This window comes from Hypomesus nipponensis, chromosome 19 (genome assembly GCF_054491055.1).
Source record: "Hypomesus nipponensis isolate SF chromosome 19, ASM5449105v1, whole genome shotgun sequence".
Taxonomy (NCBI): Eukaryota; Metazoa; Chordata; class Actinopteri; order Osmeriformes; family Osmeridae; genus Hypomesus; species Hypomesus nipponensis.
The window spans coordinates 457601-471847 of record NC_140379.1 but is presented as its reverse complement, the minus strand read 5'-3'; the positions used below and the strand labels follow the sequence as shown (position 1 = coordinate 471847).

At 49.7% G+C, this 14247-nt stretch overlaps 1 protein-coding gene across 3 annotated transcripts in view; it reads right to left on the bottom strand.

The window, feature by feature from the left end:
- The window catches only part of prmt3 (protein arginine methyltransferase 3), a 41103-nt gene that overhangs the window by 3544 nt on the left and 23312 nt on the right, over positions 1-14247 (bottom strand). Inside the window, exons 12-15 of one of the 3 annotated variants that reach the window (XM_084683079.1) lie at positions 10889-11076; positions 9146-9232; positions 2117-2167; positions 1335-1451 (exon numbers count right to left, since the gene is read on the bottom strand). In XM_084683079.1, coding sequence (XP_084539205.1) covers positions 1335-1451; positions 2117-2167; positions 9146-9232; positions 10889-11076 — 443 coding nt within the window. Of the gene's footprint in view, positions 1-1334; positions 1452-2116; positions 2168-7370; positions 7516-9145; positions 9233-10888; positions 11077-14247 lie in introns of those variants that run through there. The other 2 variants (XM_084683078.1, XM_084683080.1) reach the window with 2 other exon arrangements.

Here is a 14247-nt window from a genome sequence, read left to right as displayed (position 1 = left end):
ATATTTCTGAAAACATATTTTTGACGAAATATTTGTGAAAGGTTGGAAAAAAATATAAAAAACAGTTCTGATTGTGATGCTAAGCGTGAATACTTTTTAAATTTCCCCAAACCCTCAGACTTGAAAGCGTTAGCTATTTTATTGCCTGGTCCAGAATCTCAAACTGCTCTACGTATGAGCTGGCTGTCTGTACCCAGCCTGACATTAGATCTCCTCAATGAAAACCACAGAACCACTGCCTTCCTGTAAAATATGTGATACTGAGCTGTCAGCATCAGCCTGGTCGTGGGTCGGTCAACGCTGGACCAGGTCGCCAGTGGACGTCGATCTGTGACAGTCTGCCAACGCTGGATCGGAAACCAGTCTCCATGACGGACAACAGCGAGTTCCTGGTCCCTTTCCTCATCCAGCTGCCTGTGATGCTGCACTGCCTGTGATGCTGCACTGCCTGTGATGCTGCACTGCCTGTGATGCTGCACTGCCTGTGATGCTGCGCTGCTCACAGTCCCCAGCCCTGTAGCTACCTCTGCTTAAACTGATATTTACCAACTGACTTAAGTTGAACACTGGATTTTGGCGTTTCAACACACATTGACACTTCTCTGTTGTATGACCATGTTTAGCCTGTGTTCTGCTACTCTCTTTCACCAACCGTCTCTGGAGGAGGGGACCTCTCACTGAATTGCTCCTTCCAAGGTTTCTTCCATTTTTTCTCCTCTAGTGAGTTTTCTGGGAGTTTTTCCTTGTCTTCCTTGAGGGTTAAGGTTGGTTGAGGGGCAGGTCGATGGGCGTATGTGAAGCTCTCTGTGGCATAGCTTGTAAAATGGGCTATACAAATACATTTTGATTTGATACTGAGGTAGGGGAGGGCAGGAGGGGGTAGGGGAGGAGAGACAATAGGAGAGACCCTGAGGAGAGTGTGTGTGTTAGCGTGTGAGAATGTGTGTGTGTGAGAATGTGTGTGTGAGAATGTGTTTGTGTAAGTGTGTGTGAGTTCTCACTGATGAAAAAGGAGTATTGCCTAAAAACTGACTACCATGTCAAGATAACTTATCAACAGACGAGACAGACTTAAGTTTTAAGTAAACACAAGGGTAAAACACACACACACGCACGCACAGACCTGTCAGAAGATGCTATCAGGCTTGGAGCAGATCAACGTTAAATATGATCTGCTCCACTCTCTGTATGGGATGGGAGGTGAGGTGAGATCCTGACCTGCTGTAACTGGGAGGTGAGATCCTGACCTGCTGTGACTGGGAGGTGAGATCCTGACCTGCTGTGACTGGGAGGTGAGATCCTGACCTGCTGTGACTGGGAGGTGAGATCCTGACCTGCTGTGACTGGGAGGTGAGATCCTGACCTGCGGTAACTGGGAGGGGTTCCTCCAGCAGGAAGACGGTCTGCTTCCAGTGTGTCTTGGTGGCCTGGGCGCCCGTAGAAAACATCACCTGACAAACACAACTTGATTCAGCAACAACTAACACAGATACAGATAACTGCATGGACACAGATAACTGCACAGACACAGATACCTGCACAGATACAGATAACTGCACAGACACAGATAACTGCACAGATACAGATAACTGCACAGATAACTGCACAGACACAGATAACTGCACAGATACAGATAACTGCACAGATACAGATAACTGCACAGATACAGATAACTGCACAGTTACAGATACCAGCAAAGCACAAAACAATCGTCATGTCTGAAACATGCTGTATATATATATGCAATTAAATAAATAAAAATTACAAAAAGGATTACATTTTGAACCATTCCCTTCTCTCTCCCCCAGTCTCCTCCCCCAGTCTCCTGGCTCTCCTGAGAGAGAGATGATCTAAGAGAGACCACGGGTTCTCCCGTCAGCGGCTCAAACGGAGAATCACGTCCTAACGGCTATGCACCAAGCCCCGGTGAAATAGAAACTGCAATTAAGGATGTGTGTGTGTGGCTGGGAGAGCTTGACGTTAGTGGTTCCGAGTGGCTAGTCCAGCTGCTGGAGTGCTGGCGTCAGCAGTCGGCTGGAGCACCAGCGAGCAAGCGCCATGGGGATGGAGAACTCTCCAGAATATGATCATGGGACGTCCCCGGCTCCAGGCTCACCTTATTGCTGCAGGCTCTGTCAAAGAACACATCGAAGTGGCCGGCGATCGCCTGAAACGAGATGTGAGACATATAAGAGATATGTGACACGAGAGACAAGAGGGATATGCGCTATATAAGAGAGAGATATGATATAAATATATGTTTATATATGTATGTGCTGTATGTATGCATGTGTGCGTGCGTGCATCTGAGTTTCCCTGATTCCACAGCTGCAGCCCTGGACACCATATGAAGCCGCAGGCATGAAAGTGTTGCAGGTTAAACCTTCTGCTTCTAGAATCTTCCTGTTTAGCACTGCTGTGTTATTTATCGTTGTGTTTATTTATTCTATTCTGTTTTTATTTATTCTGTTTTTATGGTACTGACCTGAACGAAATACATTTCAGACAATAAAGACCATCTAGTCTAATAATCAAATTAAATCTAAATGTGTGAAAATGCTATTTCTATTCATCCCTTCACTCCCCTTCTCCTTCTAAACCTCAACTGGGCTCCTTAAATTCAGCTGAGTCAACACCTGGTCCCATGCGACTCTTACCTTCGTCTAAAATCTGTCGCCACGCAAAAGAAATAAATTACGTTTCAGTCAGAGAACCAGTCAAAACACCAACGTTTTTGCTGAGCGGTAAAAAAAAAAAATTAACACAATTTGCAGAGCTGGCATTTTTATGTTGCAGTTATATCTGATACAAAACAGTTATTGTGGAAGGAAAGTTCTTGCATGTTGGCTGATGTAGGTCAACTCTTTCATGTAGGTTTCCTAAATGCAGGTTTCAGTCACCTTCTGGCAGTCACTTTCCAAGCATAATTTCAGCAGTTTTTGTGCAAAAAAAGATGGATGGTCGTTGGAACTGACTTTTTCTAAGCTATAAACAAATACACAGTCATAAAAAAAATAAAAAAAAATGCCCATGTGACTAAAACAAATTGAAATAAAACACACAGTGTGCCCGGAGGTGACTATTTCAGATGTGAGGTAAACCTCCCCCCCCTCCCCCTCCCTCCCCCAGGCTTGTTTTCCTCTCATTTCTGCAGGGAAAGAGGCACTATCAATCTCAGGAGCGCACTTGTAGTGGCGATGATGCAGAACTAATAGCTTTTAATCCTGACACACATGGCAGCATGAGTACGGCACTGCAGACAAAGAGCATGGGAGGGAGAGAGGAGAGGGAGAGGAAGGGAAAGAGAGGGATGGGGAAACAAAGGGAGGGAAAGAGGAAGAGAATGAAGGGGAAGGAGACAGAGAAAGAGAGGGAGAAAGAGAGGGAGAAAGACTGAAAGGGAGGGAGTGAAACAAAGAGATAGAGAATAAAGGGGAAAGAGAGGAGGAGCCTGAGGAGATAAAGAAAGTAATCATGGGTAGGAAAGGGATCCAAGGCGTCAGTGATCATGGTGTTGGCTCTGAGTGGTACCTCAGTGGTAGAAAAGGAACACGGAAAAAGCCTACACTAAAATCCATTCTCTCATTTGGCAGTACCTGACCAACACTCTGCCTTAACTACATACACAAACATACATGCACACAACTTCCTGATCACCTGACCTGATCACCTGACCTGGGCCTAACAGCCTCCTGAGTGTATGAATGCAGACAGGCAGGGAAGGGGCAGGCAGGTCCGGCTACAGGAACAGAAGGGCCCTGGATTAAGGAGCATGTCAACTCAACGCAATTATGGCTCTTAATGAACGCTGTGGGGTGGATGCTGGTTGGCTAATTAGGAAATTAGCTGTGATGGCTCGTCAGGTGGGGTGGAGCCACCTCCTCGGGAGAGACCGTCACCCGGACTCCTCTCCCGTCGCCGGTGACAACACCTCGTAAGCTAGATTGATTGTCACCTCTGCGTCGTTTGATTTCCGTGGAGCGACTCGATAAAAACTGGGAACAAACACCCAAGGAGTTACTGTGAGAAGACACAGAGTAGGTTACTAGAGCAAAACATAGCCCCAGCACAGCAGCACTACCGTAACTACACCGTTTCTACAGCAACTACAGTTACTACCTTAACTAAAGTAACTACACTGTTTCTACAGTAACTACCTTAACGACAGTAACTACAGTTTCTACAGTAACTACAGTTACTACCTTAACTACAGTAACTACCCTGTTTCTACAATAACTACACTGTTTCTACAGTTACTACACTGTTTCTACAGTTACTACACTGTTTTTACAGTAACTACCTTAACAACAGTACCTACAGTTTCTACAGAATCAGAAGGGATTTTATTTGCCATGAATGTTTGCACAAACAAGGAATTTACTTTGGCAGGGAGGTGCATACATTAAACATATAGGAATATTGGAACTGAAACATGTGGACTAACTATACAAAAGGAGCAAAGTCTAGCTAATACTAAGGGGGGTCTTGCTAATACTAAGGGGAATAATATAAAATATAAGTAGTCATAATTTACAATTTAACCTAAAAAACAGATAGTGCAAGAGAACAATACAATAGTGCAAATTGCAATGTGCAGGGTGTCATTGTGCAGCTTGTAATTACAGTAACTACAGTTACTACCTTAACTACAGTAACTACCCTGTTTCTACAGTAACTACCCTGTTTCTACAGTAACAACACTTTCTACAGTAACGACACTGTTTCTACAGTTACTACCTTAGATACAGTAACTACCCTGTTTCTACAGTAACCACCTTAACGACAGTAACTACAGTTTCTGAAGTAACTACAGTTACTACCTTAACTACAGTTTCTACAGTAACTACAGTTACTACCTTAACTACAGTAACTACACCGTTTCTACAGTTACTACCTTAACAACAGTAACTACAGTTTCTACAGTAACTACAGTTACTACCTTAACTACAGTTACTACCTTAACTACAGTAACTACACTGTTGCTACAGTTACTACCTTAACAACAGGTAGCCGGACCAGTCTGGGAAGAGGGGGAGAGAGCGAGAGAAGGAGCAAAAGAGAGGCAAGGGAAATTAGTAGAAAAAGGAGGGACAAGGATGTGTAAAGCAAAAACAAAAAAAGAAAGGCTTTCATATAAGACCTTCCAAAAATCAAAAAGGGCCTGAAATGTGCTCTTTTCATTTTCATCAGTTTAGCCTTCAACCGGGAATCTGCCTGGGATAAACGATGACGACGGTTTAACGCACACACACACACAAGCTCCAAAATGCCACAACTCTCGTCCCATATCAGACACATACACACACACCACAGGGTGCCAGCCGGCCTGCCCTCCCCTGGACGAGCGACAGGGAGAATTAATAATTATTATCATGGATAACAGCAGCAGAGAGCCATTCATCACCACTGCCTCTGTGCTGCTGCTGTCAGAGCTCCCGCATGGCAAGCCCTGATACGTGGGGGGGGGTTAGGGGGGGTTAGGGGGAGCCCTGATACGTGGGGGGGGGTTAGGGGGAGCCCTGATACGTGGGGGGGGTTAGGGGGGGTTAGGGGGAGCCCAGATACGTGGGGGGGGGGGTTAGGGGGGGTTAGGGGGAGCCCTGATACGTGGGGGGGGGTTAGGGGGAGCCCAGATACGTGGGGGGGGTTAGGGGGGGTTAGGGGGAGCCCAGATACGTGGGGGGGGGGGTTAGGGGGGGTTAGGGGGAGCCCAGATACGTGGGGGGGGGGTTAGGGGGAGCCCTGATACGTGGGGGGGGGTTAGGGGGGGTTAGGGGGAGCCCTGATACGTGGGGGGGGGGTTAGGGGGGGTTAGGGGGAGCCCAGATACGTGGGGGGGGGTTAGGGGGGGTTAGGGGGAGCCCAGATACGTGGGGGGGGGGTAGGGGGGGTTAGGGGGAGCCCAGATACGTGGGGGGGGGTTAGGGGGGGTTAGGGGGAGCCCAGATACGTGGGGGGGGGTTAGGGGGGGTTAGGGGGAGCCCAGATACGTGGGGGGGATTAGGGGGAGCCCTGATACATGGGGGGGGGGGGTTAGGGGGGGTTAGGGGGAGCCCTGATACGTGGGGGGGGGGTTAGGGGGGGTTAGGGGGAGCCCTGATACATGGGGGGGGGGTTAGGGGGGGTTAGGGGGAGCCCTGATACGTGGGGGGGGGTTAGGGGGGGTTAGGGGGAGCCCTGATACATGGGGGGGGGTTAGGGGGGGTTAGGGGGAGCCCTGATACGTGGGGGGGGGGGGTAAGGAGGGGTTAAGGGGAGCCCTGATACGTGGGGGGGGGGGTTAGGGGGGGTTAGGGGGAGCCCAGATACGTGGGGGGGGGTTAGGGGGGGTTAGGGGGAGCCCTGATACGTGGGGGGGGGGGGTAAGGAGGGGTTAAGGGGAGCCCTGATACGTGGGGGGGGTAAGGAGGGGTTAGGAGGAGCCCAGATACATGGGGGGGGGTAAGGAGGGGTTAGGGGGAGCCCTGATACATGGGGGGGGGTAAGGAGGGGTTAGGGGGAGCCCTGATACGTGGGGGGGGGTAAGGAGGGGTTAGGGGGAGCCCTGATACGTGGGGGGGGGTTAGGGGGGGTTAGGGGGAGCCCTGATACGTGGGGGGGGTTAGGGGGAGCCCTGATACATGGGGGGGGGGTTAGGGGGGGTTAGGAGGAGCCCTGATACGTGGGGGGGGGGGGTTAGGGGGAGCCCTGATACATGGGGGGGGGGGTTAGGGGGAGCCCTGATACGTGGGGGGGGGTTAGGGGGAGCCCTGATACGTGGGGGGGGGTTAGGGGGAGCCCTGATACGTGGGGGGGGGTTAGGGGGAGCCCTGATACTGCTATATGGGAGAGGACAGGAGAGAAGTGGGGGGATGGGGGGAGGGATGAAGGGGGAGGAGTGAAGGGGGGAGGAGTGAAGGGGGGAGGAGTGAAGGGGGAGGAGTGAAGGGGGGAGGAGTGAAGGGGGAGGAGTGAAGGGGGGAGGAGTGAAGGGGGAGGAGTGAAGGGGGAGGACGATGCTAATGTGCTTTTGATGGGGTTTATCCAGGCGTGGAAGCTGCATGCATGGCCACCTCCCAGGCAGGGTTACTGCCCCCCCCCTCCTCGCCCCCCTCTCCTCCCCTCCCTCCCCCCCCGCAAGGCTCCTTCCTGGGCTCCTCATGCTGTTCCGCCGCAGTACCCACACACTCACTCTACACACTCACCATACACACTCACCATACACACACCTATTCTCACACACACACACCATACACACTCACCATACACACACCTATTCCCACACACACCATTACCCCTCACACACCTATACCCACTCACACCTACAGCCCCACACACAATTAAACAAACACACACACTCCAACATACTATACACATACTTACACATACCCAGAAACACAGTCACAGAGTGTGGATGATGAGTGATGTTGACAAATAACAAGAGAAGGAGATTTCACAATTCTGATCTTAATGTGCTCAAGAGGTCCTTGGAGTTACTGGGCGTGCTCAGTTAGTCTGAAGGCCTTCCTCTCCCTCCTATTTACAGGTGATGGAGAGACAGAGGGGGAGAGAGGGGGAAGGGATGGATGAGGGAGCGAGGGAGGAAGAGAGGAGGGATGGAAGGAGGAAGGGTAAAGGGAGGAGGTGGGATAGGATGAGAGGGAGAGAGGGTTAGAGAAAAGGAGGAAGGACAGGGGGAAATATTTGAGTGAATAAAAGAGCTCCGTAATCAATTTCACAAACTTTCCTTTTGAGACATGGAGGAACAGCTCTGTGTCTCTCTCACTATCTCTCCATCTCTCCCCCTCTCTCACTTTGCCCCTCTCTCCCTCTTTCTCACTTTCCCTCTCCCTCTATATCCATTTCTCTACCTCTCTCCCTCCCTCTCCTCATTCTCCAATTCATCAAAGAGAATCAAAAGAGAACCCGTTCTTCATCACTTAACTCTCCAGTTTCACTGCCGCCTCAGAGCAGCCCGGAGGCGTGGCCTCAGAGCAGCCTGGAGGCGTGGCCTCAGAGCAGCCTGGAGGCGTGGCCTCAGAGCAGCCTGGAGGCGTGGCCTCAGAGCAGAATTGAATCGACGTTCCTCTGAAGGGGTTCAGACTGCAGCACCTCCCTCTCTCCAGAACGCAGTATCTAATCTCGTGTCTCTAATCTCGAGTCTCTAATCTCGAGTCTCTAATCTCGAGTCTCTAATCTCGAGTCTCTAATCTCGAGTCTCTAATCTCGAGTCTCTAATCTCGAGTCTCTAATCTCTAGTCTTTAATCTCGAGTCTCTAATCTCGAGTCTCTAATCTCGAGTCTCTAATCTCGAGTCTCTAATCTCGAGTCTCTAATCTCGTGTCTCTAATCTTGTGTCTCTAATCTCTGCTGCTCCTCAAAGGTGGGGGCATACTGACAAATGAGAGGGGGAGAGGGAGAGACAGACAGGGAGGGAGAGACAGGGAGAGAGAGGGAGAAAGAGAGGGAGAAAGAGAGGGAGAAAGAGAGGGAGGGAGGAGGAAGAGAGAAATAGAAAAAGAGAGGGAGGGAGAAAGAGGGAGGAGGAAGAGAAAGGGAGAAAGAGAGGGAGAAAGAGAAAGAATCAGAGAGAGAGGAAGAGAGAGGGAGTAGAAAGAGAAGGAGGAAGGAGAGAGAGAGAGGGACGGGGTATTTGTCTAGAGCAGAGCGGAGCTCAGAAGCAGGGTTGTGCTGTTCATTTAATGCAAGGTTAGGCAGGCTGGCTGATGAATGGACTGTCGACAGCAGAACAAAAGCAGCCGTTTCATCACAGCCCGCAAGGCACACCCCCTACTCCCCCCTCCTCCTCCTTTCCCTCCTTCTCCCCCACACCACCCCCTCCTTCTCCCCTGCCTCATACCCCTCCTCCCCTCCCTCCCACCCCTCCTTTACATACCCTCTTCCCCCACAGTGAGCAGTGAGTATCACAGAAGTGTGTAGCAGAGTCAAGCAGTGATTTAGGTACGCGTGTGAAAACTAATAGTGAACATGTGTTGTATGTGTATTAGCATGTGCAGTCTGATCACAACCTGGCCCTCTTCCCAGTTTGTTCTCACGCTACACACAAACACACACACGTGATCGCAGACTGCCTCATCAACACATCTCAGATCAATACTCACAGCTGACAACACTGATCAAGATTAAAGTGTGTGAGTGTACTCACCGTGCAGTCCTTGCTGTCTGTAATCTTCAGGCAGAAGTCAGAGGTGAACTCCAGCTCAGAGAGACTCACTGAGTTACACTCTATCACCTGAGGAGAGCACACACACACACACACACACACACACACACACACACACACACACACACAGTTACACTATCACCTGAGGAGAGCACACACACACACACAGAGTTACATTATCACCTGAGGAGAGCACACACAGACACACACACACACAGTCAAGAAACACACACACACACACAGCAACACACATCTAACCTTGTGGGAATTCCATACGCTTAAAAAATTACCCAGAACTTTAACCCAAAGCTTTCACCCAGACCTTAAACCCATCCATAAATCCTAATATAATCCAGACCTTAAACCAATCCGTAAATCCTAATATAATCCAGACCTTAAACCTATCCGTAAATCCTAACTTTAACCCAGACCTTATACCCATCCCTAAATCCTAACTTTAACCCAGACCTTAAACCCATCTCTAAGTCCTAACTTTAACCCAGACCTTATACCCATCCCTAAATCCTAACTTTAACCCAGATCTTATACCCATCCCTAAGTCCTAACTTTAACCCAGACCTTAAAGCCATCTCTAAGTCCTAACCCTTGATGTCATTCTAACTCCAGAACTGAAGTTGTGAGAGAGTTCCCACGTGGGCTGTTTCTTTAGTAAAGTCACTCACTATCCCAGACAACCATACAAACGCTGACCTAACCAATACATATACCTACATCATTCAATCTTTGCTCATGCAACCACGTCGGTTCTGTCAAAGAAACGTTGATGACAAATTTAAAAACGTAACATTCAAAACACAGCACAACTGCTGCTTTACACAAATTCACGATTCCAAGACAGGGTTCTCAATTTTCCGGAGTTGCAGCCAAACTTAATAGAATATTATTGGATCGTATCAGAGAGAGAGAGAGAGAGAGAGAGAGAGAGAGAGAGGGAGAGAAAGAGGAAAAAAGAGAAAATGAAAGAGAAAAGGCGACGAGAGAAAGAAGGAGAGAGAGAGGCATATAACTGGGCTGAGGAGCTGTCCATTTGTCACTGGAGGGAGAAACTATTGATTAGAGGATTCAAATTCCATTACATATCAGTCCCTTCCCTCGTTCATCACGGCGCAGAGAGCTGGGAGGAGGAGGAGGGATGCATCTGGGACACTTTCAGAAAGCTACTTGGTGAAGATTGGAACCTCATTTGTGTGTCTCTGTGTCTCTACCAGGTGATATCAAGACAAACAGTTCTTTACAGGTCATGTTCAGCACGTAAGTCAAAGCACTACGTGTGTGTGAGTGTTACTATGTGAGTGTGTGTGTGTGTTACCATTAGCTCAGTGAGAGCTTCTCCAGCCCACAGGGGATATAGTAATGAAGGTTCCTAAAGAGGAACTTAAACATGGATTAGACAGATCAATCACCCTGCACAGCACACACACACACACCCCTACTCAATGGCTCCATCTCTCTGGGACTAACTCCCTTTCAGTCACTGTCTTCTTCAACTCCCAACTCACGGTCTCTCTAATCCAGCTTCACCTAACTAGCTCAGAGAGGAGTGTGTGAGTACCTGCACAACAGCAGGGTCAGAGAGGAGTGTGTGAGTACCTGCACAACAGCAGGGTCAGAGAGGAGTGTGTGAGTACCTGCACGACAGCAGGGTCAGAGAGGAGTGTGTGAGTACCTGCACGACAGCAGGGTCAGAGAGGAGTGTGTGAGTACCTGCACGACAGCAGGGTCAGAGATGAGTGTGTGTGGGTTGACCAGCTCCACCACAGCCTCCTGGAGCACGCCCTTCTTCATGCCGGCCATGTTGAAGCCGTACACGTCCTCCCAGAATGCAATGCGGTCGCGGTGCTTCTGGGCGTCGCCCACGGCAACCAGACTGATGCTGCAGCGGTCGGGGTAGACTGGAGGTCAGAAGTCAACATCAGGACATTTGTAACTGGAGACATATCTGTGTTCTGGAATAAACCTAGTTTGGTTGGCTTTGTTCATGTTACGCTATCCCTGCGCCACAGTGCTGTGTGTGTGTGTGTGTGTGTGGGGGGAGGGGGGGGGAGGGAATTGTTTTTGTTTTTCAGTATGTTTCAGTGTAGAAAGCCATATTTACATTATACACAGCATGTTTGAATTTATGAAAGTGGTCATAATTGTTCTTAGTTTAGTATAAGATTCACTTGTAGAACAAACATCAAAGCATTCACATCACAGCAAAGAGACAAGCCAATACTGCAGATAAAGGGGTGTCCTTCCATCAGTTGAGACTTCAATCCTACAACATGTAGACACAGCTGATCTATAGGGCTCTGATTCACCAGTGTCTTCAACCCTGTGCATCATGTACCAGCGTCTAACTGGGACAGATCAGTCTAACTGGGACAGATCAGTCTAACTAGTATACATGTGAGAGCATCTCATTACACGATGGGCTGGGCTGGTGTCGGGGGTGGGGAACAATGCATTCATATCATCCAACCTCAGTAATGACAGTATCCATCTCATGCACACACACAGGCACGCACACCTTGGTCTTTAGTATTTTTTCACACGTGATATTGACCTTGTTTGTAGCATACATGCGTAGAAGGATGTATCTGGATGAACACATTAAGGGCAGATTCACAACACATCACTCATGAGTTCAACCCTAACTCCAGGCCTAATGTGTTTTCCAAGTAAGTGTGTGTGTGTGTTTGGTGTGTGTGTGTGTGAAACAGAGATGGCAAAAGTACACATCCTTCAATCAAGTACAAGTACAGATACTCATGTTTAAAAATACTGTGGTAAAAGTACTGACTACACTTTTTTACTCAAGTTAAAGTTAAGAAGTACAGGCTCTGACATCTACTTAAGTAGAAAGTAGCCATTATTTTAGTTCCTTTTTTCTTTTTCAACCTTTCTAAACTTTTTTTTCACAGGCACGCACGCACACAGAAAATATTGTGAGGTGAGGAGAATTTTAAAAAATTCACACAGTGAAGAGAGGAAACCCGAAAAGCGTAACAAAATAAAACATTCTAAAAGATTGAAAAGAAAAAAATAATATTCAAAAGATTTTGAACAAATATAAAAATACAATTTAAAAAACTAATACTTTTTGGGAAAACATTTTTCTACAAACTTTCTAAACTTATTTGGGGAAAATATTTTTCACACAGTGAAGAGAGGAAGGAGAGTCCCGGAGAGAGATATCGTGCCATCAAATACAGATTAAAACCAAACTAACAAACCTGACTTGAAAATGTAAGAAGTAGAAAGATATTTGTGTAAAAAAATGTAAGGTGCGAAAGTAAAAAGTATAGTGTAAAAGTAAAGTACTAATACCCGAAAAGTCTACTTAAGTAGAGTAAAAATATTTGTACTTCCCATCTCTGGTGAGAAACAGTGTTGGTGTGTGAGAGAGAAACTGTGTGTGTGACGTTTTCTGCCCCTCTGGTCCAGTCCTCTGGCTGGGATGGGTTACGATTAGACGTCACCTACCAGAAGAGAACATCACACACACACCCTCTCTCTATTTCTCATACACACAGGTGTGGGTGCATGTCCAGGTTATCTACGGTAAGAAGGAGGGAAGAGGAGGTTGACACCCTGTGAGGCTGACCCAGCTGCAGGACTGAGCTACTGCTTCTCTACACACACACACACACAGCTCCGCCCCCTCTCCCAAAGAAAAAGGAAGTGTCTAAATGGAAGGTGACAGGTCACTGATGGCCAGCTCATGGCCTCTTTTGATTGGCTTAAGGGTAACAGTGGCCCTGCAGGTGTCAATGTGGCTGATGAGACACACACACACACCGAAAGGGGGGATGCTGATTGGCCGGGTGGACGAGGGGGGATGCTGATTGGCCGGGTGGACGAGGGGGGATGCTGATTGGCCGGGTGGACGAGGGGGGATGCTGATTGGGCAGGAATGAGACAGATCTCAGAGGGTTATGTAGTACTGTAAAAGAGAGAGGGAGAGAGAAAGAAGGAGGGAGAGAGGGAGATGCAGAGAGAGAAAGACAGAGAGAGAAAGAGGGAGAGGTACACGGGCGTCCCCAGATTCATGGCTTTGACATCTGCGTCCTTCTCGACTCGCTGCCCACAGCCCGTTTGTCATCCCCCTCTCCCTCATGGCCCACTCCTGGTCGGCCGTGAAGAGAGGGAGGGGGGCAGGGAGGGAGGGGGGCAGGGAGGGAGGGGGGCAGGGAGGGAGGGGGGCAGGGAGGGAGGGGGGCAGGGAGGGAGGGGGGCAGGGAGGGAGGGGGGCAGGGAGGGAGGGAGGCAGGGAGGGGGGCAGGGAGGGAGGCAGGCAGGGAGGGAGGGGAGCAGGGAGGGAGGGAGGCAGGGAGGGGGGCAGGGAAGGAGGCAGGGAGGGAGGGGGGCAGGGAAGGAGGCAGGGAGGGAGGGAGGGAGGGGGGGGGCAGGGAGGGGGGGGCAAGGAGCTTCTTCCAGGATAGCACCTTGCTTAGGATTCAAGGGTTTTGGGTGATGATCATGTGGATTGAGCAGCTGAAATGCTCTCTGAGGGTGGACACACACACACACACACACACACACACACACACACACACAGACACTCCCGCACACACCAAAACTAAAACAAGCCAAGAGCATTTTGTGACACAGACCTAGAGACTGGAGACAGAGCTCACGGGGAGGAGATGTACGGAGCCCATAACTAACCCTAACTAACCCCAAGACCTGCACCGGGGCCTCTCCCCTCATCCCTGTCCCCCACGCTCCTCTCCCCTCATCCCTCTCCCCCACGCTCCTCTCCCCTCATCCCTGTCCCCCACGCTCCTCTCCCCTCATCCCTCTCCCCCACGCTCCTCTTCCCTCATCCCTCTCCCCCACGCTCCTCTCCCCTCATCCCTGTCCCCCACGCTCCTCTCCCCTCATCCCTCTCCCCCACGCTCCTCTCCCCTCATCCCTGTCCCCCACGCTCCTCTCCCCTCATCCCTCTCCCCCACGCTCCTCTTCCCTCATCCCTCTCCCCCACGCTCCTCTCCCCTCATCCCTGTCCCCCACGCTCCTCTCCCCTCATCCCCCCCCTCAGGGACAGTAACCCAGGCTGCTGGAACTGTGACAGGAGCCTT